Source organism: Caretta caretta, chromosome 23 (genome assembly GCF_965140235.1).
Source record: "Caretta caretta isolate rCarCar2 chromosome 23, rCarCar1.hap1, whole genome shotgun sequence".
Classification (NCBI taxonomy): Eukaryota; Metazoa; Chordata; order Testudines; family Cheloniidae; genus Caretta; species Caretta caretta.
The window spans coordinates 12,163,977-12,191,929 of record NC_134228.1 but is presented as its reverse complement, the minus strand read 5'-3'; the positions used below and the strand labels follow the sequence as shown (position 1 = coordinate 12,191,929).

General features: G+C 64.5%; 3 protein-coding genes across 5 annotated transcripts; all 3 read left to right on the top strand.

The window, feature by feature from the left end:
* Positions 1-44: 44 nt before the first annotated feature.
* LOC125627927 (uncharacterized) lies at positions 45-11,677 on the top strand. Its single transcript, XM_048832543.2, has 12 exons — positions 45-327; positions 590-771; positions 1,135-1,369; positions 1,654-1,820; positions 2,156-2,205; positions 2,336-2,412; positions 2,778-4,477; positions 5,240-5,289; positions 5,461-5,549; positions 6,032-7,482; positions 11,149-11,198; positions 11,392-11,677. Exons 2-11 carry the CDS (start codon positions 689-691, stop codon positions 11,189-11,191), a joined length of 3,945 nt encoding a protein of 1,314 aa, XP_048688500.2. The 5' UTR covers positions 45-327; positions 590-688; the 3' UTR covers positions 11,192-11,198; positions 11,392-11,677.
* Positions 11,678-12,032: 355 nt separating this feature from the next.
* Positions 12,033-14,737, top strand: COX6B2 (cytochrome c oxidase subunit 6B2). 2 transcript variants are annotated; one of them, XM_048832676.2, is made up of 5 exons: positions 12,033-12,272; positions 13,439-13,490; positions 13,786-13,923; positions 14,121-14,221; positions 14,544-14,737. In XM_048832676.2, the coding sequence occupies exons 3-5, from the start codon at positions 13,788-13,790 to the stop codon at positions 14,595-14,597; spliced, it is 291 nt and encodes a 96-aa protein (XP_048688633.1). In that variant the 5' UTR covers positions 12,033-12,272; positions 13,439-13,490; positions 13,786-13,787; the 3' UTR covers positions 14,598-14,737. The 2 variants fall into 2 exon arrangements, with proteins under 2 accessions (XP_048688633.1, XP_048688632.1); XM_048832675.2 differs by lacking the exons at positions 12,033-12,272; positions 13,439-13,490 and having other exon boundaries at positions 13,650-13,923.
* An 884-nt stretch (positions 14,738-15,621) lies between these two features.
* RASIP1 (Ras interacting protein 1) lies at positions 15,622-26,141 on the top strand. Of its 2 annotated transcripts, XM_048832549.2 has the most exons (12): positions 15,626-15,802; positions 18,085-18,239; positions 18,589-19,166; positions 19,733-20,103; positions 20,776-21,396; positions 21,962-21,999; positions 22,401-22,552; positions 22,836-22,951; positions 23,118-23,358; positions 24,747-24,919; positions 25,140-25,287; positions 25,702-26,141. In XM_048832549.2, the coding sequence occupies exons 2-12, from the start codon at positions 18,106-18,108 to the stop codon at positions 25,899-25,901; spliced, it is 2,772 nt and encodes a 923-aa protein (XP_048688506.2). In that variant the 5' UTR covers positions 15,626-15,802; positions 18,085-18,105; the 3' UTR covers positions 25,902-26,141. The 2 variants fall into 2 exon arrangements, with proteins under 2 accessions (XP_048688507.2, XP_048688506.2); XM_048832550.2 differs by lacking the exon at positions 25,140-25,287 and having other exon boundaries at positions 15,622-15,802; positions 25,702-25,868.
* The last annotated feature ends 1,812 nt before the right edge of the window (positions 26,142-27,953 follow it).

The window sequence follows — 27,953 nt, the reverse complement described above, 5'->3', positions numbered from 1 at the left end:
CTCTGGGAGGGGAGTGGGGTCTAATGGTCAGAGTTGGGGTGGGGAGGCTGGGAGCCAGGATGCCTGGTTTTCTCCCTGGCTCTGGGAGCGGAGTGGTGTCCAGTGGTTAGAGCGGGGGGGCTGAGAGCCAGGACTCCTGGGTTCTCCTCTCACTGACTCCCCCACCCAGGCATCGTGCGGAGGAGTCCGCGCCCCTTCCCCGAATGCATCAGCGACTTCGCCTTCGCTGGCTGGATCCCGATCATCGGGGAGCTGCAGAGATTGCTGGGGCGGGGGGAGTACAACCCCTTGCAGCCCACCCCCCTCTTCGAGAGCAACTTCCTGCAGGTGAATGCTGCCCCCTGCTGGGGGGGGGGGAAGCAGGGCAGCTCCCGGGCGCCCTCTCTCAGCTGCTCCTTGCCCAGCAACTGCAATCCCCTCCCTGCACCTTGGCTGGGCTCCGTCAGGCCCACGGCCAAGGCCTCTCCCTGGTGGGACCGGGAGCCATGGGTTCTAGTCCTGCTGCCTGGGGAAAGGGGTGTGTGCTCCAGCTGGGGGGCTGGTGCCTGGCACCCCCCACTAATCCCCACCCCCGCCCCCTGCCTTGCAGGTGACCAAGCGGGGCGAGCTGGTGGATCTGCACAACCGCGCCAGCCTGGTCACCCTGGGCATCGCCGCCACCAGCCCCGCCCTGCTCCTGCCCGACGTTATGATCATCGCCCGCCCCATGGAGAGGCCCCAGGGGGAGCCTTTGGGCCCCAGGACAGCACACGCCCCGCTGGAGCTGACCCGGTGAGTGCCAGCAGGGGGCACCCTTCCCAGCAGTCAGGGCTCAATGCCCCAGGGTGGTGCTAGGGGGCACCGTGCTGTAGGGCTCTGTCTAGCAGCCAGGCCAAAAAAGCTGAAGGGGCCTGGTTTGTGACTCAGGGGCAGAAAAAGCCCTGGTGGCCCACCCCAGAGGTGGCTGCATCTCAGTGCTGTGTGAACAGATTCCGGGCCTACCTGCTCTAACCACTAGACCCCACTCCCCTTCCAGAGCCAGGGAAAGAACCCAGGAATCCTGGCTCCCAGCCCCCCCCCCAGCTCTAACCACTAGGCCCCCTCCCCGAATGGGGCTGGAACCCAGGCCTCCAGCTGACCCGCCGCCCCTGGCAGGCTGATCCCACTGGAGCTGGTGAGCCTCTACCTGCACGACATGGGGGAGCAGCGGCTGAAGCTGCGTCTGGCCACGGGGCGCGTCTACTACCTGAAGCTCTGCGCCCCCCGGGGGGAGGAGCGCCCGCTCTTTGCACGCTGGCTGCGGCTCATCTACCTGCTGAGGGCCCCCCCGGACAGCTGGGCCAGCATCCCCTCCTGGCACACCTCCAACCTGCGTGGGCGCAGTGCCAAGGTCAGCTGGGGGCAGCGGGGGGGGCACAGGCCGGGGCAGGGCGGAATGGGCACGGGGCGGGCGTGAGGTGTATGGGCTGGAGGGGGCAGAGGATGGGGGGATGTTGGACACCAGGGGGACCTGGCTGGGCAGCGTGGGGGGTGAGGGGCATGGCATCAGTGGCTGGGGAGTGGGCAGGGGCCAGTGTCTGGAGTGAAGGGCAGCATGGGGGCACAGAGTGGGGGGCAGATCCTGTTCTGCTGGGCTGACCCCATTTCTCCATCGCTGCTCCCCCATCTCTCCAGCCACCCCATAGCCAGCAGCTGCGGCCCATCCAGGAGGAGGAGGAGCCCAGGGCCCTGATACCCCAACCTGGGGAGCCCCCAGGCAGTGGGAGCCGGACCCCCAGCCAGGGGCAGCTGAGAGGAAGGCAGCATCCGGCCAGCCCCACCACGGGGCAGCAACCCTCCACGTAGGTACTGCTGGGCCAGCCGGAGGCTGTGGGGTGCGGGGGCTGGGAGCCAGGATTCCTGGGTTCTCTCCCCAGCTCTGGGAGGGGAAGTGGGGGCTAGTGATGAGAACAGGGAGGTCTTTCCAGCTGATAGATCCCCTATGTCTCTCTTGAGCCCGCAGTGCAGGGAAGCATGGAGGGGCAGGGGCTGGGACGCAGGGGGACCCCATTCCCTGAAGATCAGGGAGGTTTTGCGGGGACTCTGTAGGTGGATCCCACCTGGCCTAGGGGGCTGCCCCTGCCGTCCCTCCTCCCCCATGGGCTGGGCGGTTCTGATCTGGGCTCTCTCTCTGCAGGCGGAGAGTAGGGGGACAGGGGCCCACATGCTCCACATCGCCCAGCATAGGTAGGTACTGCACAGGCTGGCACAGGAATCAGGACGCTCCCACAGCGCCCCCTACTGGCATAGGTGGGGCTGGGGCAGCCAGGAGCCCTCCTGGCTCCCAGCCCCTCACTCCCATCCTGTTTCCCAGCAGCCCTGGTGAGACGCTCCCCCAAACTCCTTGATGGACTTTCTGGGTCCCGGGCAGAGGTCACCAGCCCCTGGACACAGGTGAGGGCTGACAGGTGGGGGTGGCAACCCTTAACCTAGGGGGCTGAGGGGGGCTGTGCCTTGGGCAGCGGACCCACGTCTCCCGGGAAGGGGGGGCACGCTGGGAAAGGGTATCTCCCCCAACCAGACCCCCCCATCACTAACCCAGAGGGGTTCCCCGTCTGCCCTGCTCTTCATGGGGCCTAGGGGGTGTTGCTGAGCAAGGGGTGATGCAGCCGCTGTCTGCAGGACAGGTGTCCGTGCAGTCTAGTGGTTAGAGCAGGGGGGGCTGGGAGCCAGGACACCTGGGTTCTCTCCCTGATTCTGGGATGGGAGGGGGCTCTGGTGGTTAGAGCTGCCGTTACTCCAGGGTCCCTCCCCAGCAGGGCCCAATGTCCAGGGAGCTGAGCGCAGAGAGGAACCGTGGCCAGCTGAGCCTGGCCATCCCCTCTGGTTCCCGGAGCCCGGCAGGAACCCCGAGCCAGCGTGGATCTAGTGCCAGGTCTAGAGCCACCATGGCTCCTGGCTCCCCTGAGCGATCCAGAGCCTCCGTGGGCATGGGGCACTCGGCTGTGGGCACCGCCTCCGTAGGCGTGGGGCGCTCGGCGGTGGCCATGGTGTCGGCGGCAGCGGGTCCGTCCAGGCCGACCAGTGCCCGGCCCTCGGGGATGGGCAGAGAGATGGAGCCGGGCGAGAGATGCAGGGAGCCCAGCATGGAGACGAGACAAGCCCAGTCGGGCTGCGCCAGCCCCTCCACGGAGCAGGGCAGGTCCTGTTCCCAGAGCCAGCGTGGATCTAATGCAGCATCCAGAGCCGCCGTGGCTCCCGGGTCCCCTGAGCGATCCAGAGCCTCCGTGGGCGTGGGGCGCTCGGCGGTGGGCACCGCTTCCATGGGCGTGGGGCGCTCGGTAGTGGGCACCACCTCCGTGGGCGTGGGGCACTCGGCGGTGGCCACGGTTTCAGCGGCAGCGGGTCCGTCCAGGCCGACCAGCGCCCGGCCCTCGGGGATGGGCAGAGAGATGGAGCCGGGCGAGAGATGCAGGGAGCCCAGCACGGAGACGAGACAAGCCCAGTCGGGCTGCGCCAGCCCCTCCACGGAGCAGGGCAGGTCCTGTTCCCAGAGCCAGGGTGGATCTAATGCAGCATCCAGAGCCGCCGTGGCTCCCGGGTCCCCTGAGCGATCCAGAGCCTCCGTGGGCGTGGGGCGCTCGGCGGGGGGCACCGCCTCCGTGGGCGTGGGGCGCTCGGTAGTGGGCACCACCTCCGTGGGCGTGGGGCGCTCGGCGGTGGCCACGGTTTCGGCGGCAGCGGGTCCGTCCAGGCCGACCAGCGCCCGGCCCTCGGGGATGGGCAGAGAGATGGAGCCGGGCAAGAGATGCAGGGAGCCCAGCACGGAGACGAGACAAGCCCAGTCGGGCTGCGCCAGCCCCTCCATGGAGCAGGGCAGGTCCTGTTCCCAGAGCCAGCGTGGATCTAATGCAGCATCCAGAGCCGCCGTGGCTCCCAGCTCCCCCGAGCGATCCAGAGCCTCCGTGGGCGTGGGGCGCTCGGCGGGGGGCACCGCCTCCGTGGGCGTGGGGCACTCTCTACCATCCACTGCTTCAGTGGCAGTGGGTCCTTCCAATCTGGCCAGCACCCAGCTCTCGGGGATGGAGCCGGACAGGAGATCTGGGGAGAGGAGCCGAGCCCAGCTGGGCCACACCAGCCCCTCCACGGAGCAGGGCCGTTCCTGTTCCCGGAGCCAGCATGGATCTAGTGCAGCACCCGGGCCAACCAGAGCCACCGTGACCTCCAGCTCCCATGGGCAGCCTAGTAGCTCCAGAGCTCCCAGCTTTTCGGAGCCAGCCAGCTCGCCCATGGCTGCTGCTGCACCTCCGGAGAGATCTCAACTTTCTGGGGGCGTGGGGCCTTCGGAGGTCGCCACAGCGGCCCTGGCCATGGACCCCTCTGGGCAGAAAAGCCGGAACAGCTCCGGGTTGCATCGAGCCGAGAGACAGGGCAGGAGATCCAGGGAGACAGTCGGAGAAAGCAGCAAAGGCAAAGCCCGGTCCAGCTCCGGCAGCCCCAGCCACAAGAGGCCGTCCAAGTAGGTGGGGTATCGGTTAAATACATCACCAGCCTCCGGGCCCCGCCCCAGAGGGGCCGCATCCCAGTGCCGGGTGAGGGATCCCCGTATGACCAGCCCTGATGCCCCACCCCAGAGAGGCCACATCCCAGGCTCAGATGAGGGGTCCCAGTATGACCATCTCCTGTGCCCCACCCCAGAGGGGCAGCATCCCAACGCTGGGTGAGGGGTCCCTGTATGATCAGCCCTGATGCCCCACCCTAGAGAGGCCACATCCCAGGCCCAGATGAGGGGTCCCCGTATGACCATCTCCTGTGCCCCACCCCAGAGGGGCCGCGTCTCAGCACTGAGTGAAATGATCTCCTATACTCCATATAATCAATTTGGTTAAGGAGCTTTGGGATCCTTATTATGTAATGAAACCTGCTCTGTGTGTGCATGTGTGTATCCCTGTCACCCCCGGCTGGAGAGGAAGAGTCTTGCTCCATGTGTGTGCGTGAGCCCAAGCAAACTGTCTGCCCTCTGCTGGCCGCGGTTGGATCTCTCTGACGCCGTATCCTATGCACCATACTGCTCCAGACTGAGGGGGATTATCTATTTACCTAAAGGGCAGGGGCTGGAGCTTTACAAATAGGAGGCAGTGGCCCATATCCCTATGGGCCGGAGGAGCAGGACGTGGGAGGGGGATGGTACCGTCACCCCCACCCGAGATCCTAATGTGAATATCTCAGGATATTTGGGCTCCCAGGTCACCAAAGCTGAACTGTGGATCTTCCTCCGCAGGGAGAAGAGAGTGGAGTCGAAGGGGAAGTTGAAATCGGCCCTGGGTTCAGGTACGGAGGTAATTCTCCTTCCCACAGCAAGGGAATTTCCCACCCCGTGCCCCACAGTACTCCCTGCTCAGGTAGCCAGAAGCCCCCCCCTCCAGCCAGTACCCCTGCCCCGTGCCCCACAGCACCCCATGTGGCTGCCCTGTGTGTCTCATTGCTCTGTCAACCCCTCAGCCAGGCACAGGAGCAGCCTCACATTCGTGACCATCTACAGTGTCCTGTCGAACTCCCTGGACAAGCTGACGGGCAGGAAGCTGAGACAGGTAGGGGGCGCTGGTGGGCCGGGGTGCAATGGGCGGGGGACAGGTGAGGACGGGTGGGAGGAGGCGGGGGGCTAGGATGGGTGGGGGAATGCAGGGGCTCCCTTGGATGGGAGGCAGGATGGAGGACTCAGCCAGGTGAATCACACATGGGATCCACCCCCTTTCCATTCATTCTCCTTCAGTGTGACGACTTTGCAGGCCCTTGGTCCCTGGGGCTGAATCCCCGTCCACAGGCACCACCCAACTCCCCCGGGGAATGGCCAGGCAGGCCACGGAGCCTGAGCCCATATCTGCCTCCAACATAGGGCCCCCGGGGCAAGGGGACTGTGTGAGCTGGGGGGGGACTGGCACCATTCCCATCCCCCATAATCCCCTGCAGCGCTCGTGCTCACTCCCATGGCACCCTGTGCCCTGAGCCCTCCCCCCCACGGCATCCACTGCCCTGAGCCCCGTCTGATTCTCTGTGACTTCCCTCCCCAAAGAGAAGGAGCCAGGAAGATGCCAAGACGCAGCTGTCTTCGAAGCCCTCCAAGCGGGTCACCATCTCAGGCGTGGTGGAGCTGTCGGTCCCGGGCAGCCAGGAGACCAGCTCCGTGGCACCCTCAGCTATCGAGAGCACCAGGGTGCAGGGCCCGGCTGGCTCCGGGGCAGCTCCGCAGCGGGAGAGCGGCCCACTGCCCAAGGTGCAGTCTGGGAGATCAAGAGCCGCCACAGTTCCCAGCCCCCCTGAGCGATCCAGAGCCTCCGTGGGCGTGGGGCACTCAGCAGTGGCCACGGCCTCCGTGGGCGTGGGGCATTCGGCGGTAGCCACAGCATCGGCAGCAGTGGGTCCTTCCAGGCTGGGCAGTGCCCGGACCTCGGGGATGGGCGGAGAGAAGGACCCGGGCAGGAGATCCAGGGAGCTGAGTGTGGAGAGGAGCCGAGCCCAGCAGGGCCACGCCAGCCCCTCCACGGAGCAGGGTAGGTCCCGTTCCCGGAGCCCCATGGGGAGGCCAAGCCAGCCAGGATCCAGTGCCGTGTCTGGAGATTCTGGAGCAGCCAGGCTTTCAGAGCGATCCAGAGTCTCAGTGGCCGCCGGCCCTTCAGAGAGATCCAGAGTCTCAGTGGCTGCTGGCCCTTCGGAGATGGCTACGGTGTCGGTGGCCGTGGGTCCATCCGAGCTGGAGCCATGGAGCAGCGCCCGGCTCTCAGGGAGGGACCAACTGAGCCTGCCAGGCAGGGGATCTAGAGAGTGCAGCAAGGCAGGGAGCTCCACGAGAAAATCTGGGACCCCCAGTGCCGTGGCTGCCCTAGGGATGGAGGGTGATGATGTATCTAGAGAGACATCCAAGAAGTCCAGAGCCTCTGTGGTTCTAAGCTCTCCAGAAAGATCGAGACCTGTGGCTCTAGATTCTGCGGAAAAATCGAGAGCGTCGGTAGCTCCAGGTTCTCCAAAGCGATTCAGTGTCTCGGTGGCCTCTGGCCCATCAGAAAGATCCAAAGCATCCGTGGCTGCTGGCCCTTCGGAGATGGCTACGGTGTCAGTGGCCGTGGGACGGTCTGAGCCAGGGTCTCTCAGCAGCTCCTGGACCCCGGGGACAGATGCTCAGAGGGCTCCCAACGCGGGGAAGAGCCGGCTTAGCTCCCCGTGCTCCGGGGCTCCTCTGGGGACGGAGGCCGGCCACGCATCCCCGGGCAGTGCCACCCTGGGGACATCCAGGGAGCAGAGCCGAAGCCTGGCCAGGGAGGAAGCAGGGGCCCGTTCCCAGAGTCCCTCGAGCCAGGCGCCCCATGCGAGAGCTGCAGTCTCGGGGCCCAGAAGCACCCGGCCCTCGGAGCTGGACAGACAGGGGGAGCCCGGCTGGGGATCCAGCCGTCCCAGCGCGACGAGGAGCCGGAGCAAAGGCCGGAAGGAAGACAAGCAGGACCCCTCTGTTGGGCACCCTGCCAGCAAGTATGTGGGGCTGGGGCACGTCATGTCAGCTGCATGCGTTCAGCAGAGGCCATTTCCGCAGGACTCCTGGGTTCTCTCCCTGGCTCTGGGAGGGGAGTGCGGTCTAGTGGTTAGAGCCGGGGAGGGGGTTCCATACCCAGCTCGGGCTAGCTGGACCAGCCTTCCATTCCATGAAACGGGTCATTTTGAGATTTGCTTCCCTTGTGACACTGAAAAGAGGCCCTTTGAATGCGTTCCCTGGCCAGCTGGGACCCGGGGGCGCTCTCCTGGCGTGGCCACCTGCCCACCATCAGGGCACAGCCCTGTCATGTGATGCCTCTGCTCTGCGCCATTTGGTTGAGCGACCTGAGCCAGGGCATGGCACTGGCCAGGGGCTACTCAGGGCTGTGATGGCCCCCGTTGCCCAGAGTGCTCTGCGGGGAGATCTGCTCCCCAACTCCACAGGCAAAGCAAGCCGCCGCCAGACCTATGCAGGGCAGCCCTACAGGCACACCCCAACACTCGAGGGTCCCCCTGCAGCCTCCAGGCCCTGGGTGCCCCAGTTTACCAGCCCCCCTCCACTCCCTGCGCTGCATTAACCTCCAGCGTTTGGCCCTACGTCTCGTGAGCCACAATCTAGGCAGGTTTCGCCACACTAGACTCAAGCGGTCTCGGTCCTCTTGCCCCAGGCCTGCCTCTGCCGCCAGCCGGTCTGGGATCCCCCTTTCATGAGACAGGCCCGCGAAGGATCCTGGCGGGGCATCTCCACTGGGTCAAGCTCCTGCACCTGGCCTGGGTCAACTGGCCTGGACCGCCAGGCTAGAAAATCGCAGCGGAGTCATTTGGGCCTGGGTTCTGGGACCTTCCCCCTCACGGCCGTTTCTTTTCCCCTCTTAATCATAGAATATCAGGGTTGGAAGGGACCTCAGGAGGTCATCTAGTCCAACCCCCTGCTCAAAGCAGGATCAATCCCCAATTAAATCATCCCAGCCAGGGCTTTGTCAAGCCTGACCTTAAAAACTTCTAAGGAAGGAGATTCTACCACCTCCCTAGGTAATGCATTCCAGTGTTTCACCACCCTCCTAGTGAAGAAGTTTTTCCTAATATCCAACCTAAACCTCCCCCACTGCAACTTGAGACCATTACTCCTTGTCCTGTCCTCTTCTACCACTGAGAATAGTCTAGAACCATCCTCTCTGGAACCACCTCTCAGGTAGTTGAAAGCAGCTATCAAATCCCCCCTCATTCTTCTCTTCTGCAGACTAAACAATCCCAATTCCCTCAGCCTCTCCTCATAAGTCATGTGTTCCAGACCCCTAATCATTTTTGTTGCCCTTCGCTGGACTCTCTCCAATTTATCCACATCCTTCTTTTAGTGCGGGGCCCAAAACTGGACACAGTACTCCAGATGAGGCCTCACCAATGTTCACGTTCTCTTCACATTTTCAGGCCAGTTCCCTTCCCCCTTGCTGTGCATTTCAGCAGTTTCTGGCAAAAATGTTTTGTTCAAACAATATTTTGTTTGTTTCTTGCCAATTTTTGGTCAAAATTAGGGCTGTTGATTAATCGCAGTTAACTCACGCGATTAACTCCAAAAATGAACCGTGATTAAAAAAATCAGTCGCCGTTTTAATCGTATTGTTAAACAATCAAATACCAACTGAAATGTATTAACTATTTTTGGATGGTTTTCTACATTTTCAAATATATTTGTTTCAATGACAACACAGAACACAAAGTGCACAGTGCTGACTTTATATTATTATTTTTATTACACATATTTCCACTGTAAAAATGATAAAAAAAATTAGGGTTTTTCAATTCGCCTCATACAAGTACCGTGATGCAATCTCTTTATCCAGAAAGTGAAACTTACAAATGTAGATTTTTGTTTGTTTGTTACATAACTGTTACAAAACCAAAACAATGTAAAACTTTAGAGCCTACAAGTCCACTCAGTCCTACTTCTTGTTCAGCCAATTGCTCAGACAAACAAGTCTGTTTACGTTTACGGGAGATAATGCTGCTGGCTTCTTATTTAAATCTCACCTGAAAGTCAGAACAGGCGTTTGCATGGCACTTTTGTAGCCAGCGGTACAAGGTATTTACTTGCCAGATATTCTAAAGTAACATTTGTATGCCCCTTCATGCTTCGGCTACCATTCCAGAGGACATGCTTCCATGCTGATGATGCTTGTTAAAAAATAATGCATTAATTAAATTTGTGACTGAACTCCTTGGGGGAGAATTGTATGTCCCCTGCTCTGTTTTCCCCGCATTCTGCCATATATTTCATGTTATAGCAGTCTTGGATGAAGACCCAGCACATGCTGTTCGTTTTAAGAACACTTTCATTGCAGATTTCACAAAACGCAAAGAAGGTACCAATGTGAGATTTCTAAAGGTAGCTACAGCACTCGACCCAAGGTTTAAGAATCTGAAGTGCCTTCCAAAATCTGATCAGGACGGGGTGTGGAGCATGCTTTCAGAAGGCTTAAAAGAGCAACATTCCAATGCGGAAACTACAGAACCCAAACCACCAAAAAAGAAAATCAACCTTCTGCTGGTGGCATCTGACTCAGATGATGAAAATGAACACGCGTTGAGCTGCTCTGCTTTGGATCGTTATCGAGCAGAACCCGTCATCAGCATGGACGCATGTCCCCTGGAATGGTGGTTGAAGCACGAAAGGACATATGAATCTTTAGAGTATCTGGCACGTAAAAAACTTGCAACGCCGGCTACAACAGTGCCATGCGAACGCCTGTTCTGACTTTCAGGTGACATTGTAAACAAGAAACCGGCAGCATTATCTCCTGCAAATGTAAGGAAACTTGTTTGTCTGAGTGATTGGCTGAACAGGAAGTAGGACTGAGTGGACTTGTAGGCGCTAAAGTTTTACCTTGTTTTATTTTTGAACGCAGTTTTTTGTGTGTGCATAATTCTACATTTGTAAGTTCAACTGTCATGATAAAGAGATTGCACTACAGTACTTGTCTTAGGTGAATTGAAAAATACTATTTCTTTTGTTTTTTACTATGCAAATATTTTTGTAATAAAAAATAAATATAAAGTGAGCACTGTACACTTTGTATTTTGTGTTGTCATTTAAATCAATATATTTGAAAATGTAGAAAACATCCAAAAATATGTCAATAAATTGTATTCTATTATTGGTTAACAGTGCGATTAATTGTGATTAATTTTTCTAATGGTGCGATTAATCGCGATTAATTTTTTTAATTGCTTGACAGCCCTAGTCAAAATTTGTTTAATTTTTCAGCCATTTCTTGGGGAGGGGGGACGGTTGGCCAATTTTTATAGCCCAAATTTGGTCGATTATTTTCAATTAACCCTTTTCTTAGCCACTTGTTTTGCAGCTGTTTGTATTACCTGGCAATTTTTTCATGACTTTCCAGTTTCCTGGGTGATTTTTTTAGCCAAAGTCAAAATTTAGATGGAAATGGAAAATCATTGGGCCGGTTGTGATTTGCTATGGAAAATCCACCCCATTTTCCGATCAACTTTAACCAGAGAGTTCTGCTTAATAGCTTCTCTTGACTTGCCTTTCTGCGGAGCAGGGCAGTTGGAGGGCTACTTACTCTCGTGCAGAATCAGGTGTTTTGATCATGACATTGGGGCCAGGACGGTCCCAGCTGATCACGGCGCGGGCGTTTGTCTCCACAGAGGCGGCAGTGAGCGGGCTGCAGACAGAATGAAATCCCAGTAGAGGTCAGGTAAGCGCAGGCATAGCTCCATCTCTGTGAGCTTGGATGTGGTGCATCAACACGCTGAGATCAGGGCCCCGGTCGTGCCGGGCGCTGTACAGACCGAGTGCAATCCCTGCACCCCACAGCGTCCCATGCTGCAGGGTGCAGTGGCCAGCAGTACGTTCTCTGCCCTACATGACGACGGTTTCTCTTCCCGCAGGCCGGACACAGCCCGAGCTGGAGGGGAGGATTCGTCGCTGGCCCCCGGGAGTCTCTCAGGGACAGGACGGCTGGAGGGCCCAGGCCAGGGGATCGGGGCAGGGAACAGCTAGGACGCCCCACAGCGGCCGGCCGGCCAGGGGCACAGGGCAGCGAGTGTCGCGCCTTTCCCAGCTTTGCCTATTAAACTTTGCAGTGAACGTTGGGTCAGGGTTGTGTGTGCAACTGTCCCTCCGCTGCGGCAGCCAGTGACCACCAAGGCTCAAGGCTGGACCCCTGCCCTAGGGCGGCGCTAGGGGGCTTGGGCTGCAGGGAGGGGGCTGAGTGCGGGGGGGGTTCGGGGGAGGTGTCAGAGGACGCAGGGGGGAGGGGACTATGGGGGGGCATTCAGGAGGGTGATGGGGGAGCAGCATGAGGAGGATGGGATCCGGGGGGGGGCGTTCAGGGGGGTGGGGAGAGCAGCATGGGAGGGTTCTGTGGGGGGGCATACAGGAGGGTGGGGGGAGCAGAAGGGGGGACTGGCTCGGGGGGGGGGCTTTTAGGGGGGTGGAGAGAGCAGCGTGGGAGGGTTCTGTGGGGGGGCATGTGGGGGACACACGCTCGGGGGCTTGGCATTCGGGGGGGGGGGTGGGCGGAATCAGGACCATGGAACCCCACGCTCTTATTGGCTGAAAGGCCTCCCCTCCCCGCACATTTCTAGAAGGTTCCGTGGCAGTTGCTCCTAACTGACATGCGGTGGGGAGAGGCCAGGCCCCGCCCTTTGCTCCCATTGGCCAGAGCCTTCCATGGCGGGGAAGGTTCCAGCCAATAGGAACTCAGGGGACACTAAGTCCCCTGCCCTCTCAGAGTCTGTGGGGAGCAGTTCCAACCCATGGTCACACTGTATGGGGGGGCGGCGAGGGGAGCGCAGGCTGGGGGGAGGGGTTGGGGAAGGATCCTGGCAGCTGGGGGGGGGGTTGGGGAAAGATGCTGGTGGCTGCGGGCGGTGAGGGGAGCGCAGGCTGGGGGGGTCAGGGCGGGATTCTGGCAGCAGATAGGGGGGCAGCGAGGGGGGCGCAGGCTGGGGGGGTCAGGGCGGGATTCTGGCAGCAGGTAGGGGGGCAGCGAGGGGGCGCAGGCTGGGGGGGTCAGGGCGGGATTCTGGCAGCAGGTAGGGGGGCAGCGAGGGGGGCGCAGGCTGGGGGGGTCAGGGCGGGATTCTGGCAGCAGGTAGGGGGACAGCGAGGGGGGCGCAGGCTGGGGGGGTCAGGGCGGGATTCTGGCAGCAGGTAGGGGGTAGCGAGGGGGGCGCAGGCTGGGGGGGTCGGCGGGATTCTGGCAGCAGATAGGGGGGCAGCGAGGGGGGCGCAGGCTGGGGGGGTCAGGGCGGGATTCTGGCAGCAGGTAGGGGGGCAGCGAGGGGGGCGCAGGCTGGGGGGGTCAGGGCGGGATTCTGGCAGCAGGTAGGGGGGCAGCGAGGGGGGCGCAGGCTGGGGGGGTCAGGGCGGGATTCTGGCAGCAGGTAGGGGGACAGCGAGGGAAGCGCAGGCTGGGGGGGTTGGGGTAGGATGCTGAGGGGGTTGGGGAAGGATGCTGGCGGCTGGGTGGGCGAGGGGAATGTAGGCTGGCGGGGGGGTCAGGGAGGGATTCTGGCAGCAGGTAGGGGGGCTGCGAGGGGAGCACAGGCTGGGGGGGTCAGGGAGGGATTCTGGCAGCAGGTAGGGGGGCTGCGAGGGGAGCACAGGCTGGGAGGGTCAGGGCGGGATTCTGGCAGCAGGTAGGGGGGTGACGAGGGGAGTGCAGGCTGGGGGTTCAGGGAAGGATCCTGGCAGCGGGGGGGGGCGGCACAGGGAGCCCAGCAGCAGGGGGTGGGGCAGCGAGGGGAGTGCAGGCTGGGGGTGGGGAGTGCAGGCCAGGGACTAGTCGTGGGGGGATCCTGACAGCTGGGGAGTCAGGGAGGGATCGAGCAGTGGGGGGGCGCACGCCGGGGGGGTCAGGGACAGATCTCAGGAGCACCCCTGGGGGCAGAGGGAAAGGTCACCCCCCCATTTTATTCTTTCTCCCTTTAGAAGTGCAAAGCAACTGAATTTACTAGCTTGGGGCATTGGGGGTGAGACACAGGTGAGCCGCAGCTTTGGGAGGGGAGTGGGGGCCAGCAGCCAGAGCTCGGGGAGCAGGGCTGGGAGCCAGGACTCCTGGGTTCTCTCCCCGGCTCTGGGAGGGGAGGGGAAGGGAGGGAGGGTCTAGTGGTTAGAGCAGGGGGGCTGGGAGCCAGGACTCCTGGGTTCTCTTTCTGGCTCTGGGAGGGGAGTGGGATCTAGTAGTTAGACCGGGGGGGGCAGGAGCCAGGACTCCTGGGTTCTACCTGGCTCTGAGAGGGGAGTGAGTCTCCACTTTCACATGCCTACTTTTTCAGGAATGCAAAGCTCTTATGGAGCTGGCGGGGGGGAGAAGGGCGCCCCCCAGGGGTCCCGGGGGTATTACCGCACTGCCCCCTTCGACCCCCGCTTCCCCAACACCAACCAGACCCGCAACTGCTACCAGAACTACCTGGGTGAGTGGCAGAGGGCCCTCGGGAGGAGGGGGGGGAAACTAGGAGCCAGGATTCCTGGGTTCTCTCCCTGGCTCTGGGAGGGGAGTGGGGTCTAGTAGTTGGGGGCAGGAGTTTGGCTGTGAGGGGAAGGGTGGCAGGGTTGGGTCACTGGTGCCTCCTTGTGGTGGCAGAGGGTAATGCGTGCTGTCTTCCTGCAGACTATTACCGCTGCCTGAAGACACTGGGGGCGAAGGGAAAAGACATCAAGCCATGCCAGTGGTACTACCGGGTCTACAAGTCCCTGTGCCCCATCTCCTGGGTATGTGGGGTGCCAGGACCCCGGGGGTACCCCCCCACTCTGCACTCAGTGGGAGAGGAGGGGAAAAGGTCGCATGCCCTATTCCCTACCCTCCTGAGCCAGCCAGTGCCCTGCTCTGGGGCTGGATGGGAGCCGGTACCTCCCAGGGGAAAGCCCCCCCTGCCTCATTCCCCACCCCCTGCTGGGAGGGGGGCTGGGCCCTGCTCTGTGCGTGGGGGTGGGGGGCCCTGCTGCCCCCTGCTGGGAGGGCTGAGACCTGCTCTGTGTGGAGCTGCCCCTCTGGATGTGGCCCCCACCCCTAACCCCGTTTCCCTCCCCCCAGGTGAAGCGCTGGGATGAGCAGCGGGACGACGGCACCTTCGCTGGCAGGATCTAGGCCCAGCTGTTGCTGGGGGGGGAGGCAGACCCACAAGCCCTGCCCCATGGCGTGGTCCTGCCCACTGCAGCACACCCCGTAGTGACTCTCCCCGCTGGCATCTCAGAGCCCCACAATAAACCTGCTTGTTCCATAACTTGGCCCTGGAGTCCAAGTGTTCTAGTCCCCATAGCGCTCCCTCCGAGGAGATCCCCCGCTAGCTCTGGGTTTGGGCCCAGAAAGCCCTAGTGGGCACGCGGGGCAGTGCAGGCTGGGCCAGTCCCAGTGCACCCCCTCCCTGCCCCCTCACACTGCGTCCCTCTCCATACACACACACTGCCCTCACCCTTCCTGCTCCCCCTTTCATCCCCCACTGTCCCCCCACTGCGCTGTGCCCCAGACACTGCCCTCTCCCTCCCACCCACTACCCCCACATCCTGTGTCCTCCCCTCCCACCTCATGCCCCTCCCCCACACCCACTGCCCCCCAACGGTGCCCCTTCCCCATTCACTGCTCCCCATATCATACCCCTGCCCCCCACTGTGCTTCCCAGTGCCCCATCCCCCATAGACTCACTGCCCCCTCCCCCACACCACACTCCCTCCCCCACTCACGGTCCCCCCGTTGTACCCCTTCCCACTCATGCCTCCCCACCCCCTCACACATTGCATCCCCCCTCGTGCCCCTGCCCCCACTCTACCCCCTGCCGCCCCCTCGCATCCCCTGCCCCAGCATACAGTGCTCCCCCACTCACAGCCCCCCACATTGTGCCCCTCCCCCACTCATGCCTCCCCATCGCACCCCCTCCCCCCATGCTGCCCCCAGAAATCCCGCCCCTCCCCCACTCACTGCCCCCACATCCCGCCCTCTTGCCTCCCACTTTGCACCCTTTCCCCCCCACCGCTCCCTCTCGCTTGTGGCCCCGCCCCCCCTTTGCTCTGCCCCTCCCCGCCCCCCAGCTCCGTGTCCCCCGCCCCGTCGGAGGGGCCCCGCTTCCTGGCCCGGCTCCTTTTCCTGCCCCCCCGCTCCAGCCGGGCGGGGGCCGGGGAAATCTGCGCTCAGTGACTCCAGCCCCGACTGGCAGCGGGCTGGCTGCAGAGCTGGGGCTGGGCTGGGGGTCGCGCCCCACCGAGGGGCCATGGGGCGGGCGGGGCAGCCCCCAGGCTGGAGCTGAGCGCGGGAGCGGAGCCCGGGAGAGGAGACGTCCGGCGCCCCGACGGGACTGGGTAAACCCCCTCCCCCGCTTTTCTCTGGTGCAGCGCAGCTGGGGGGGAGAGGGGTGATTGGGGGGCAGCCGGGGGGAGGGGCAGAGTGAGGTGATCGGGGGCCAGTCAGCGGGGGGTGGGGAGTGGGATGATCGGGGACCACCGTGGGGGGGGAGTGGGGAGATCAGGAGCAGCCAGCCGGGGTGGGAAGTGGGGTGATTGGGGGCAGCCATCTGGGGGGGAGTGGGGTGATAGGGGGCAGCCTCCCCCCCCCGCTGTAATTACTAGCCCCCACTCCCCAACCAGAGGGGGGGACAGAACCCAGGAGTCCTGGTAGCCCAGCCAGGCTCCTTACGGCTTTGGGGTAGGGGTGAAGTGGGGGTAATTCGGGAGGGCAGCCCAGGGGGGAAGGAGAAATTGGGGTGATTGGGGGGCAGCCAGCTAGCCGGGGGGAGGGGCAAAGTGGAGGTAATTGTGGGCTCCAGAGCTCAGATAGAACCCAGGAGTCCTGGCCCTCAGCCCCTGCCCCCGCTCTAACCACTAGCTCCCACCCCCTCCCAGACTGCGGGACAGAACCCAGGAGTCCTGGTATCCCAGCCAGGCTCCTTACAGCTTTGGGGCATCGGGGTCTCCCCGATGTGGCGCCTTTGTCCCCTCTGAATCTCACCCTGGGGAGGGGGAAGCATTTGAACCAATAAAGGGCCTCGAAAGACAGCCCAGGATGGCCCTGGGGTCCCTCCACCTCCATGGATCCCCCGCCCCGATGCAGCTGGCTCCGGGGCGGAGTGGAAGGGGGGCTTGCAGCTGGATCTAACTCGGTGGAAGCCACTAGCTGTGCACTGGCAGGACCAGACCTGGCCCCCAACATCCCGGCCCCCAACCTACCCCCCAACCCCGACTCACCCCAACACCGCATCCCCCACTCACCCCAACCTCCCAGCCCCTAACCCACTCCCATCTCTGACTCACCCCAACACCCCATCCCCCAACCTACCCCCATCCCCTGCTCACCCCAACATCCCAGCCCCTCACCCACCCCCATCCCTGACTCACCCCAACACCCCATCCCCCACTCACCCCAGCATCCCAGCCCCAACCTACCCCCATCCCCCTTCACCCCAACATCCTGGCCCCCAACCTAACCCCATCCCTCACTCGCCCCAACACCCCGGCCCACAACCTACCCTCACCCCCCACTCACCCCAACATCCCGACCCCCAATGTACCCCCATCCCTCTTCACCCCAACATCCTGGCCCCCAACCTACCCCCATCCCCACTCGCCCCAACACCCCGGCCCACAACCTACCCTCACCCCCCACTCACCCCAACATCCCGACCCCCAATGTACCCCCATCCCTCTTCACCCCAACATCCCGGCCTCCAACCCACCCCCAACCCCCACTCACTGCAACATCCTGGCCCCCAACCTACCACCATCCCCCGCTCACCCCAACATCCCGGCACCCAACGTACCCCCATCCCCCTTCACCCCAACATCCTGACCCCCAACCTAACCCCATCCCCCGCTCGCCCCAACATCCTGACCCCAATGTACCCCCATCCCCCACTCACCCCAACATCCCGTCCCTCAGCACACACCCAATCCCCCCCTCACCCCAACATCCTAGCCCCCAACCTACCTCCCATCCCCCACCCACCCCAACATCCCGACCCCCATCCTACCCCCCATCCCACACTCACCCCAGCATCCTGGCACTCAACATACCCCCATTCCCCAGTCACCGCAACATCCTGCCCCCAACCCACCCCAACATCCCTACCCCCATCCTCCTTCACCCCAACATCCCGGCCCCCAACCTACCCCCATCCCCCACTTGCCCCAACATCCCGTCCCTCAGCACTCACCCAATCCCCCCTCACCCCAACATCCCAGCCCCAACCTACCCCCATCCACCCCAACGTCTCAGGTCCCAACCCACCCCTTGCCCCCACTCACCCCAACATCCTGGCCCCCATCCTACCTTCCCCCGCAGCCTGCAGCCTCCTGGCCCCCAACCTACCCCAATCTCCCACTCACCCCAACATCCCGGCCCCCAATCTACCCCCGTCCCCCACTTGCCCCAGCATCCCGGCCCCCAACCTCCCTCCATCCCCCACTCATCCCAACATCCCAGCCCGCAACCTCTTCCCCCCTCCCCCCGCATCCTGCAACCTCCTGGCCCCTCACCAGCGCCCTCTGCCGGGTCTGGCTGCCGGCTCCCACGCTGTCTGGCTGAGCCCCTGCCCCTGGCACGACTGCCCCACTCCCGCCAGCGCTCTGCCATGGCCGTGTCCCCCCAGGTGCCCGGTGCCCCCGGCACCATGTTCTCAGAGGAGCGGAAGGAGGGCAGCCCCCGCTTTGGGAAACTCCACTTCCCCGTCGGGCTGTGGATCAACTCGCCCAAGAAACACTTCGTCAAGATGAGCCGCCGCTGGCCCAGCGTGGGCTCTGTCAGGTACCGGTCCCCTGCCTCCTGCCCCCTGGAACGCCCCTCCCTCCTGCCCCCTGGAGCGCCTCACAGCTCTGCTACCCCAATATTCTGCCCCCTGGATCAGACCCACGGGCCCGTCTGCCCTGGTATCCCGCACCCTCCTGCCCCCAGATCAGACCCACAGGCCCATCTATCTCAATATCTTACCTCCTTCCTCTCCCCCAGTCAGTCCATGGCCCCATCTCCCCCAGTATCGCCCCCTCCCTGCTACCGAGGCCAGCCCCACGGACCCCTCCAGCCCACACTCCCGGCCTCCCCTCTCCTCTCAGAGCAACAGGCCCATCTAGCCTGGCCTCCCGCCTTCCCTCCCCAGGTCCACCTCCTCGGACACGGCCAGCCGGGGCAGCGAGACGGTGGAGCTGCGACCCCCCAGCAAGGCGAAGGCGGGCCGCCACAAGCGCCTCTCCAACCTGTTCCACCGCAGCCCCAGCAGTGGGGCGGGTGTGGGGGGCGGGCGCTGGGGCAGCGAGAAGAAGCTGGCGGATCTCATCGACCCGGTGCCCGAGGACCTGGTGGAGCTGTCCAGCCAGCCCCAGCTCCCAGGCATCCTGAAGATCTTCGGGGGAGCCATCTCCCGGGGGGCCAACTACAAGAGCGTGCTGGCCACGCCACGCTCCACGGCGCGCCAGCTGGTGCGGGAGGCACTGGAGCGCTATGGGGTGGCGCCGGAGGAGGAGGGGGGGGGCTATGTGCTGTGCGACGTGGTGGGCCGCTTCGAGGGGCCCGGCGGGGCCTGGCAGGCCGAGCACCTGCGCCCCGTGGGTGACACCGAGCGGCCCCTGGTGCTGCAGGACGTGTGGAAGCCCAAGGCCGGCCTGTCGCGGCGCTTCGAGGTGCGGCGCCGGTGTGAGGTGGAGCGGGTTGGCGAGGCCGAGGATAACGAGACGGCAGGTGAGGCTGCAGGGGGGCTGCCCCCGTCCCCTGGGTCGTCCCAGGCCAGGAGCCACGGGACCCCCAGGTCGTCCCAGGCCAGGAGCCACGGGACCCCCAGGTCGTCCCAGGCCGGGAGCCACGGGACCCCCAGGTCATCCCAAGCCGGGAGCTACGGGACCCCCAGGTCGTCCCAGGCCAGGAGCCACGGGACCCCCCAGGTCATCCCATGCTGGGAGTCACGGGACCCCTGGGCATGCCAGGCTGGGAGTCACGGGACCAACGGGTCATCCCAGGCCAGGAGCCACAGGACCTCTGGTCATCTCCCAGCCAGAAGCTATGGGGTTCCCCAGTCATCTCCTGGCTCGGAGACGTGCCCCCCCCATATTCCTGCACCCAGGAGCCACGGGACCCTCTGTTGTCCCCAAATTCGGAGCCATGGGGCCCCCCAGTTAAGTCCTGGCTTGGAGCTGCAGGGGGAGAATCCCTGAAACCCCCAGGGCAGGGAACCGGGCTGCGGGTCTCTGAAACTCCCGGATTGGAGAACCAGCCAGCCCCCTCTGAGGCCCCCCCTTCTCGCGCTCCAGGCATCAACGCCCAGGCGCGGCGGCTGCAGAAGAGCCGCTCACGGGCGGCCTCGGGGGGCCCAGCACCCAAGGAGCGGGCCGACAACCTGTCCCTACGCCGCAGCATCAGCGACATGAACCTGAGCGCCCGCAAGCGGCGCGAGCGCAAGGCCGTGCTGAGTGTGGCGGGCGCCGAGGTGGGGCCAGCCAGCGAGGAGCAGGACGGGGAGGTGTCTCCGGCCCAGGAGGCAGAGCCAGCGGACGGGGGCGCCAAGTCCGGGGAGGCCGAGGACTCGGCAGACGGGGCCAACCTGGAGCAGCTGTCCCAGTGCCTGATCCAGCCCCCCACCCAGCACCCTTACTTCCTGCTGCTGCTCGGCTGCGACAAGCAGGTCGGGCAGGGGGCTCTGTGGGAGGCTGGGCTGCAGGGAGCGGGGGCTCAGCAGGGGGCGCTGTGCTGCGGGGAGCAGAGTGGGGGTCAGTAGGGGGCACTGGGCTGCAGGGAATGTCTCAGTAGGGGGCGCTGTGCTGTGGGGCGAGGTCAGTAGGGGGTGCTGTGACTCCAGCCCCCAGGACCATTTGCTCCTCACTGTTGTCCAGCAGAGAGCATGCTGGGAGCACAGCTTTCCCATAATGCTTTGCACCCTCCGGGTTGGCCGTGGGGGAGGGAAGGGGTGGTGGGAGCACCTCAGGAGATGGGGGGCGGGGGGGTGCAGTAATGGAAGAGCCCATTTTAACATAGAAAATAGAGGGGATTCTTGGGAGATTCCCCCCCAAGAGTGGTGGGGTGCCACAGTGGGAGAGAGCCCATTGCCCCCCAGAGGGCAGGATGGCATGGCAGGTGTGGCATGGTGGGAGAGCCCATTCCCCCCCAGAGGGCAGGGATGGTGCAGTGGGAGAGCCCATTCCCCCCCAGAGAGCGGGGGTGGTGTAGCAGGAAAGCCCATTCCCTCCCAGAAGGCAGGGGTGATATGGCGGGAGAGCCCATTCCCCCCAGAGGGCGGGGCAGGCCCACGTTCGATGCCATTCCCGTTTTTACGCCATTTTCTCCCCTCACCCCCCAGGATTTTGTGATCTACGTGATGACCCGGCGCCGGCACGTCTTCGGGCGCCGCCTCCAGCCCGACAAGGGGGGCTACGTGGACACCTTCCTCTGTGCCCCGGACATCCTGCCCCGTCACTGCTGCGTGCAGGAGGCCGAGCCGGCCCCGGGGCTGGCCCTGGTGCGGCCCTTCCGGGGAGCAGCCGTCACCCTCAACGGGGGGGCCCTGGTGCGCGAGGCCGAGCTGCACCCCGGGGACCTGCTGGGGCTGGGCCAGCACTTCCTCTTCATGTACAAAGACCCCCGGACCCCCCAACCTCAGCCGGCTTGGCTGCCCCGGCCCTGGGCCTCACCCGGGCTGGCGGGCGCCTTCTCATGCCAGGCCTGCGGGCGCTCCCTCCAGGAGAGGCAGGACGCCTTCCAGGCCTACGTGGAGAGCCGGGAGCCTGAGCTGCGCTACCGGCCCCAGGAGGAGGAGGCGCTGCTGAGGGAGATCGTCCGGCTCCAGGGGGCCACTGCCTTCAACCTGGCCCCGGCTTTCCTCCTGGGCCTGTGCCTGGAGCACTCCACCCGCGTGCTGGAGCCCGGCCACTTCCCCCGCCTGGTGGCCAGGATGGCCCAGCTGGTCAAGGAGGCCGTCTGGGTAACGAGAGGGGGGATGGGACGGGGGCTCGGGGCTGGGGATCAGCAGTGGCGGATTAGCCACTGGGCCAATGGGGGCCCGTGCCCAGGACCCCGGCCAATTGGGGGGCCCCGGAAAAATGGGTGCCCTGACCCTCTCTGCCCACCCAGCTCCTGCGAGGGGCGTGGGGGCTTGGAGTGCCAGGCAGGGGGCGGGGCAAGCCCCCTGCCCTGACCCCATGTACCCGGCAGCAGCGCACGGGGGGGCAGGGGCAGACGGACTGCAGGTGGACGGGGTGGGGAATGGGCCCCCACTTGGTCTGGCCCAGGTTCCTATAAAACCCCAATCTGCCCCTGGGGGTCAGGGACCCCTCCGAGAGTGGGGAAGGGCTGAGGGAAGAATGGCTGGAGACAGGGGCTGCTGTGTATCCCAGGGTTGGGGCAGGGCTGGGCATGGGGGCCCTTGTGTATCCCAGGGTAGGGGCAGGGATTGGGGTGGGGTTCCCCTGTGTATCAGGGGTCAGGGCTGGGGGAATGTGACAGCAGCCCCATGGCCCGTTCCAGATCTGTTCTCTCTTCCCTGCCAGGAGAAGATCAAGGAAGTCGGGGACCGGCAGCCGGAGAAGTGAGTGAGAACCCGGGACCCCAGCCACACCTCACCCTGGGTGTGGGGGCTCCCTGTCACGCCCTCCTCTGCGGCAGCAGGCAGGGTAGGGGGTGCTCTGTCCTCAGACTCCAGCCCCATGCCAGAGGGGTTGCATCTTAGCGCCGGGTGAGGGGACCCCAGATACCCAGTCCCTGTGCCCCACCCCAGAGGGGCCGTGTCCCAGTGTCGGGCGAGGGGTCCCCGGATACCCACCTCCGCATCCACCCCAGAGGGGCCGTTAACCCATTCACGGCTAAGTATGTCCCAATGGAAGCTGCTAAGAACTGCATGGGGTCCCAAAGGGCCCGGGGTGGGGGGAGGGTGTCTCAGCAGCTCCGATGATCCCCCAGTTGCTCCCCCCACCCCTCTCTTCTCTCCAGCCAGCAGGACAAGGGCCAGGTGGGGGCGCTCAGCATCGAAGAGGTGGCAGCTGACTTGCGCCCCCTGATGCTCTGGATGGCCAACGCAATGGAGCTGCTCAACCTGGTCCAGAAGAAAGTGCTGGACATGGAAAAAGAACTTGACCTGGAGGGTGAGCAGGACTCCTGGGTTCTCTCCCTGGCTCTGGGAGGGGAGTAGGGGCTAGTGGTTAGAGCAGGGGGAGACGGCTGGGGGCCGGGACTCCTGGGTTCTCTCCCCGGCTCTGGGAGGGGAGTAGGGGCTACTAGTGGTTAGAGCAGGGGGCTGGGAGCCAGGACGCCTGGGTTCTCTCCCCAGTAGGGGATGGTGGGGTGAATCCCAGAGGGATGGGATGAGCTCAGCAGGGAGCCCGGCTCACAGAGAGCCCCACAGCTGGCCCCCTTTGTCTTCTCCAGGAAGTTCCCATGATGCTTTGCTGTCCAGCGACCTGGAGACCTGCGACGAGGCCATGGCGGTGCTGGACGAGGTCATCATGTCCACGTTCCAGCAGTCGGTGTATTACCTGACCAAGGTGAGCTCAGCCCCCCTGCAGCCCAGCGCCCCCTAGGGCCAGCCCTGCCTGCCTGGGGAGAGCACCCCCTGCTGAACCCCCCACTCCCTGCAGCCCAGCACCCCCTAAAGCCCTGTTGGCTTATTGCAGCCCCTGTCTGGCGTTTAACCCTTTCCTTTCTGGGCAGACGCTGTACTCGGCCCTGCCCGCCCTGCTGGACAGTAACCCCTTCACTGCCGCAGCGGACCTGTCCCATGCCCAGGAGCTGAGCACCATGCCTGAGGGCATCCGTGGCACCCTGGCCATCTACCAGGCCACGCTGGAGCTGACCCGGGAGTGTGAGCTGCACCCCGACCTGGTATCCCAGACCTTCGGCTACCTCTTCTTCTTCTCTAACGCCTCCCTCTTCAACACCCTCATGGAGAGAGGTGAGTGGCTAGGGTCCGGGACTCCTGGGTTCTCTCCTGCTCTGGGAGAGGAGTGGGGGCGAGTGGTAAGAGCAGGGAGTTGGGAGCCAGGATGCCTGGGTTCTCTCCCTGGCTCTGGGAGGGGAGTGGGGGCTAGTGGATAGAGCGAGGGTGGGGAGGCTGGCAGCCAGGACTCCTGGGTTCTCTCCCCAGCTCTGACAGAGTCACCATTCTCATGAGCCAGACTCAGTGAATCACAGGCAGCCCGAAATCCCAGCCACCCTCCCCCGTTTCCTCCCATTGTCCCATCCCGGGATCAGCAGGAAGGCAGCTCCTTCCTGCCCATGGGCCCCGGGGCAGGGCAGGAAACGGGTCCTCCCCACCCCCACCGAGCCAGGAACCAAGGCTGGAGGGGAGGGCCATGAGAGGCAGGGATGTGTGGGGAGGGAGGGCTCAGTCAGTGGGGCCCAGGAACCATTGTGGGGTTGGGAAGGCTTGATCCCGGAGGGGGAATGGGGGGGTCGCTGGGGCTACCCCAAATCCAGACTCTGAGGCAGGGCTCCCAGCCGTGTGTCTTGCCCCCTTCCCCCAGTCTCAACCCCTGGCTCCCTGCCCCCCACCTCTCCTCCCCCACCTCATGGCCTCCCCCACAGCGACCAGCACACGCCCACACATCACATCACTGCTTCACCCCTCCTCCCCCCTCATATTCATCATGTCTCCTGGTGGGTGAGTAGTCAGGACAAGAGGCTGGGCAGGGGTGGATGGAAGGGGTAGGGGGTTGGGAAGGTAGGTGGATGAATGGGAGGGAAGGCGGGGAGGTGGGGGACAGGTGGGAGGAAAGGTGGGGGTATGGCCTGGGGAGGGGAGGCAGGGGGATGGGAGGAGGGGAGGCAGGGGGATGGCTGGGGGGAAGGCGGAGGTGAAGGATGGGAGGGAAGAGAGGGGGACCGCTGGCGGGGGGGGGATGGATGGGAGAGAAGGCGGCAGGATGGCTGGGAGATGGGTGAGAGGGAAGGCAGGGGGATGGGTGGGAGGGGAGGGGGGGGAAGGCGACCTGACAGCCAGGAGATGGGTGAGAGGGAAGGCATGGGGAGGGCCAGGAGAAAGGCAGGGGGGAGGGGAGGCGGGGGGATGGCCAGGGGGACAGACGGGAGGGAAGGCTGGGAGATGGATGGGAGGGAAGGCAGAAGGATGGCCGGAGGGGAAGGCAGGGGGGAGTCAGGGGGGACGGATGGGAGGGAAGCTGGGGGGACAGCTGGGAGTTAAGGTGCATGGATGGATGGACGGGTGGATAGGAGGGTGGGTGGCTGGATCCTGCCCCAGCGCGGGGTCGAGGCCCAGCTGCCCCGGGGGTCCCATCCAGCCCCACCCTGCTGTGACTGTGGGTCTCCTGCTCCCGACGGCAGGCACCGGGGGGCCCTTCTACCAGTGGGCCAAGGCCGTGCAGATCCGCACCAACCTGGACCTGGTGCTGGACTGGCTGCAGGGCGTGGGGCTGGGCGACATTGCTGCCGAATTCTTCCGCAAGCTCTCCACCACCGCCAACCTGCTCTGCGTGCCCAAGACCAGCCTGGTCAAGGTGAGGGGCAGCCTGCAGGGGGCGCCGCGGCCACAGCGCCGCTGGGGGAATGGGGCAGGGGGCCTTTCCCCTCCAGGGGGCGCTGGCTCCCATCCGGGGCGGCGACTGGCTGGCTCAGAGCGGCGGAGAGGGGGGCACGGGGCGGGGGGATCTTTCCCCTCTGGGGGGCGCCAGCCTCCTGCAGCTCCCAGGGATCTCAGCGTCTCTCGGCTCCCCCCAGGCGACCTGGTCCCGGCTGCGCAGCGAGTACCCGGCCCTGACGCCCGCCCAGCTCCACCACGTGCTGAGCAACTACCACCTGGGGCTGGGGCGCCCGTACCCCGAGGGCTGGAGCCCCCCGCCGCAGGAGAGGGAGGAGATGGCGAACAGTGAGTGCCGGCCCCCCTCGCTCCCACCCTGCAGCCCCGCCCCCCAGGCCCCCTCGCTCCCGCCCCCGCAGCCCCTGACAGCTCAGCCCTGCCCCACCGGCGCCCCTCACTCCCGCCCCACAACCCCGCCCCCCCAGCCTCCCTCGCCCCCGACCCGCAGCCCCCTGCCAGACCAGCCCTGTCCCCCCAGCCCCGCCGGCGCCCCTCACTCCCGCCCCGCAGCCCCGCCCCCCCTAGCCCCGTCGGCGCCCCTCACTCCCGACCCGCAGCCCCCTGCCAGCCCAGCCCTGCCCCCCCCAGCCCTGCCGGCGCCCCTCACTCCTGACCCGCAGTCCTGCCCCCCGCAGCCCCGCCGGCGCCCCTCACTCCCGATCCACAGCCCCTGCCAGCTCTCACCCCTCTCCCCTCCCCCAGGTGAGATCTTCGAGAGTTTCTCTGACCACCCACCCCTGATCCTGCCCAACGAGGGATTCCGGCTCTGCCCCACGGCCCCAGTGACGGACGACGCCCTCCACCGCCAGTTGTGCGGCCTACGCCGTTTCCTCTGGGACCTGGAGCAGGCCTCGCTGCCAGCCAACCAGCGGGCAGCCCATGGGCTGGAGGGCGGCCAGTGACCGCGGCTGGCACCAAGGGCACCGAGCACCTGCCGACACCCGACCCACCTACCCGGGCTCCCCAGCGTGGGGGGACAGACATCACAGGGCCTGGACAGTGGGGGGCTTCACCCCAATAGTCCCCCAAAGTGCCTCTCCTCTGCGAGAGCTGGGACCCCGATGGGGTTCCCGTAGCCCCTGGGCTTGGACGAACTGTGTATTCCACTGTGTGTAGCAATAAACCCTGTCTCTGTGTCAGCACCCATCTCTGCCAGCAGGAGGTGCTGGGGGCCTCTCCCAGCAGCGGGGTCTGAGTGTGTGTGAGACAGAGACCAGTGCTGCCCCTGCTGGTGTGTTTGTGGTGGGGGTGGGGAGAGCCAGGACTCCTGGGTTCTCTCCCGAGCTCTGGGTGGAGAGTGGGGCCCAGTGGTTAGAGCATGGGGGGGCTGGAAGCCAGGCCTCCTGGGTACAGTCCCTGGCTGGGGAAGGGGAGTGGTATCTAGTGGTCAGAGCAGAGCTGTCCCGGCTGGGTCTATATTTATCAATGGCGTCAATCCCGGGCGTGATTTAATCCTGGAAACTTTAGCTGGGGAAAGACGCATGAGCTCATCGCGCCCGGCTGCAGCCGCCACCCCCCAGGGTCCCTTCACAGCTACAGCACCCAGCCCTGCTCCCCAACCACCCCTCAGGCACCCAGAGACAGGCATCAGTCCCCACAGAGGCGAGGGGAAAGAACCCTGGAGTCCTGATTCCCAGCCCCCATGCTCTACACATTAGACACCACTCCCCCCTCTAGAGCTGGAGATGGAACCCAGGAATCCTGTCTGCCCTTCAGCAGCCCACACTCCAGTAGGGGCAGAGCCCATCTCACCCCACCTGGGTTTTCCCTGCAGGTGCTTTTGGTTTGGCCGTTTGTCTGGCTCAGCATCAGCACGGAGCTGGGGCTGGAGGGGGGAAACATGGGGGTACAGGGCCAGGCAGAGGCGGGGCCTGGGTGCGGGGTGGGAGGGACCGTGGCTGGGGGCAGGGTGGGCATCAGGTCGGCTCTAAATACCCACAGCTGAAACTGATCCGCAGTGTCAGTGAAATCCAGCTCAGGCCAGACGGCCAGAGACAGGTGCCACCTGTCGCGGGATCCCCCAGTGCCCCGCTGCAGCCGCCGGCAAAGGGCACCCGGCGCGCCGGTCCCTGGCTCGCCCTGGGCCCCGCAACTGCCCTCGGCACAGCCCCACAGCGCAGCCCCAGCTCCCAACACGTGTGTCCAGGCCACACCTAGTGCGACGGGGCCCCCATCTCGGTGACTGTGTCTGGGCTGCGCCCGGCCCGACGGGGCCCCGATCTCGGTGACTGTGTCTGGGCAGCGCCCGGCCCGACGGGGCCCCGATCTCGGTGACTGTGTTTGGGCAGCGCCCGGCCCGACGGGGCCCCGATCTCAGAGACTGTGTCTGGGCTGCGCCCGGCCCGACGGGGCCCCGATCTCGGTGACTGTGTCTGGGCTGCGCCCGGCCCGACGGGGCCCCGATCTCGGTGACTGTGTCTGGGCAGCGCCCGGCCCGACGGGGCCCCGATCTCAGAGACTGTGTCTGGGCTGCGCCCGGCCCGACGGGGCCCTGATCTCGGTGACTCTGTCTGGACAGCGCCCGGCCCGACGGGGCCCCGATATCAGTGACTGTGTCTGGGCAGCGCCCGGCCCGACGGGGCCCCGATCTCGGTGACTGTGTTTGGGCAGCGCCCGGCCCGACGGGGCCCCGATCTCGGTGACTCTGTGTCTGAGGAGTGAGGAGTTCGGGTGCTGAGCCAGAAAAAGGACCCAGGAGTCCTGACTCTCACACACGCCCCCTCCCCCGTACTAACTCCTGAAGGCGCAAGAGTCACATCCCCCTCTCCTGGTCAAACCCAGGACTCCTGGGTTCTCCCCGGCTCTGGGATCGGGGTGGGGACTAATGGTTAGAGAGGGGGTAGGGAGCAGGACTCCTGGGTTCTCCCTGGCTCTGGGGGCGGGGACGGGGGACTAATGGTTAGAGAGGGGGTAGGGAGCAGGACGCCTGGGTTCTCCCCGGCTCTGGGAGGGGG

What these genes read in the sequence shown, in the direction of transcription:
- COX6B2 (XM_048832675.2), top strand. Translation starts at nt 13,770, where the DNA reads ATGCCTACTTTTTCAGGAATGCAAAGCTCTTATGGAGCTGGCGGGGGG. An exon ending in CTGCTACCAGAACTACCTGG is followed by an intron (nt 13,924 to 14,120) that starts GTGAGTGGCAGA and finishes GTCTTCCTGCAG; the next exon opens with ACTATTACCGCTGCCTGAAG. An exon ending in CCCTGTGCCCCATCTCCTGG is followed by an intron (nt 14,222 to 14,543) that starts GTATGTGGGGTG and finishes CCCTCCCCCCAG; the next exon opens with GTGAAGCGCTGGGATGAGCA.
- LOC125627927 (XM_048832543.2), top strand. Translation starts at nt 689, where the DNA reads ATGATCATCGCCCGCCCCATGGAGAGGCCCCAGGGGGAGCCTTTGGGC. An exon ending in ACGGGGCAGCAACCCTCCAC is followed by an intron (nt 1,821 to 2,155) that starts GTAGGTACTGCT and finishes CTCTCTCTGCAG; the next exon opens with GCGGAGAGTAGGGGGACAGG. An exon ending in AGCCACAAGAGGCCGTCCAA is followed by an intron (nt 4,478 to 5,239) that starts GTAGGTGGGGTA and finishes CTTCCTCCGCAG; the next exon opens with GGAGAAGAGAGTGGAGTCGA.
- RASIP1 (XM_048832549.2), top strand. Translation starts at nt 18,106, where the DNA reads ATGTTCTCAGAGGAGCGGAAGGAGGGCAGCCCCCGCTTTGGGAAACTC. An exon ending in GGGGACCGGCAGCCGGAGAA is followed by an intron (nt 22,000 to 22,400) that starts GTGAGTGAGAAC and finishes TCTTCTCTCCAG; the next exon opens with CCAGCAGGACAAGGGCCAGG. An exon ending in CGGTGTATTACCTGACCAAG is followed by an intron (nt 22,952 to 23,117) that starts GTGAGCTCAGCC and finishes CTTTCTGGGCAG; the next exon opens with ACGCTGTACTCGGCCCTGCC.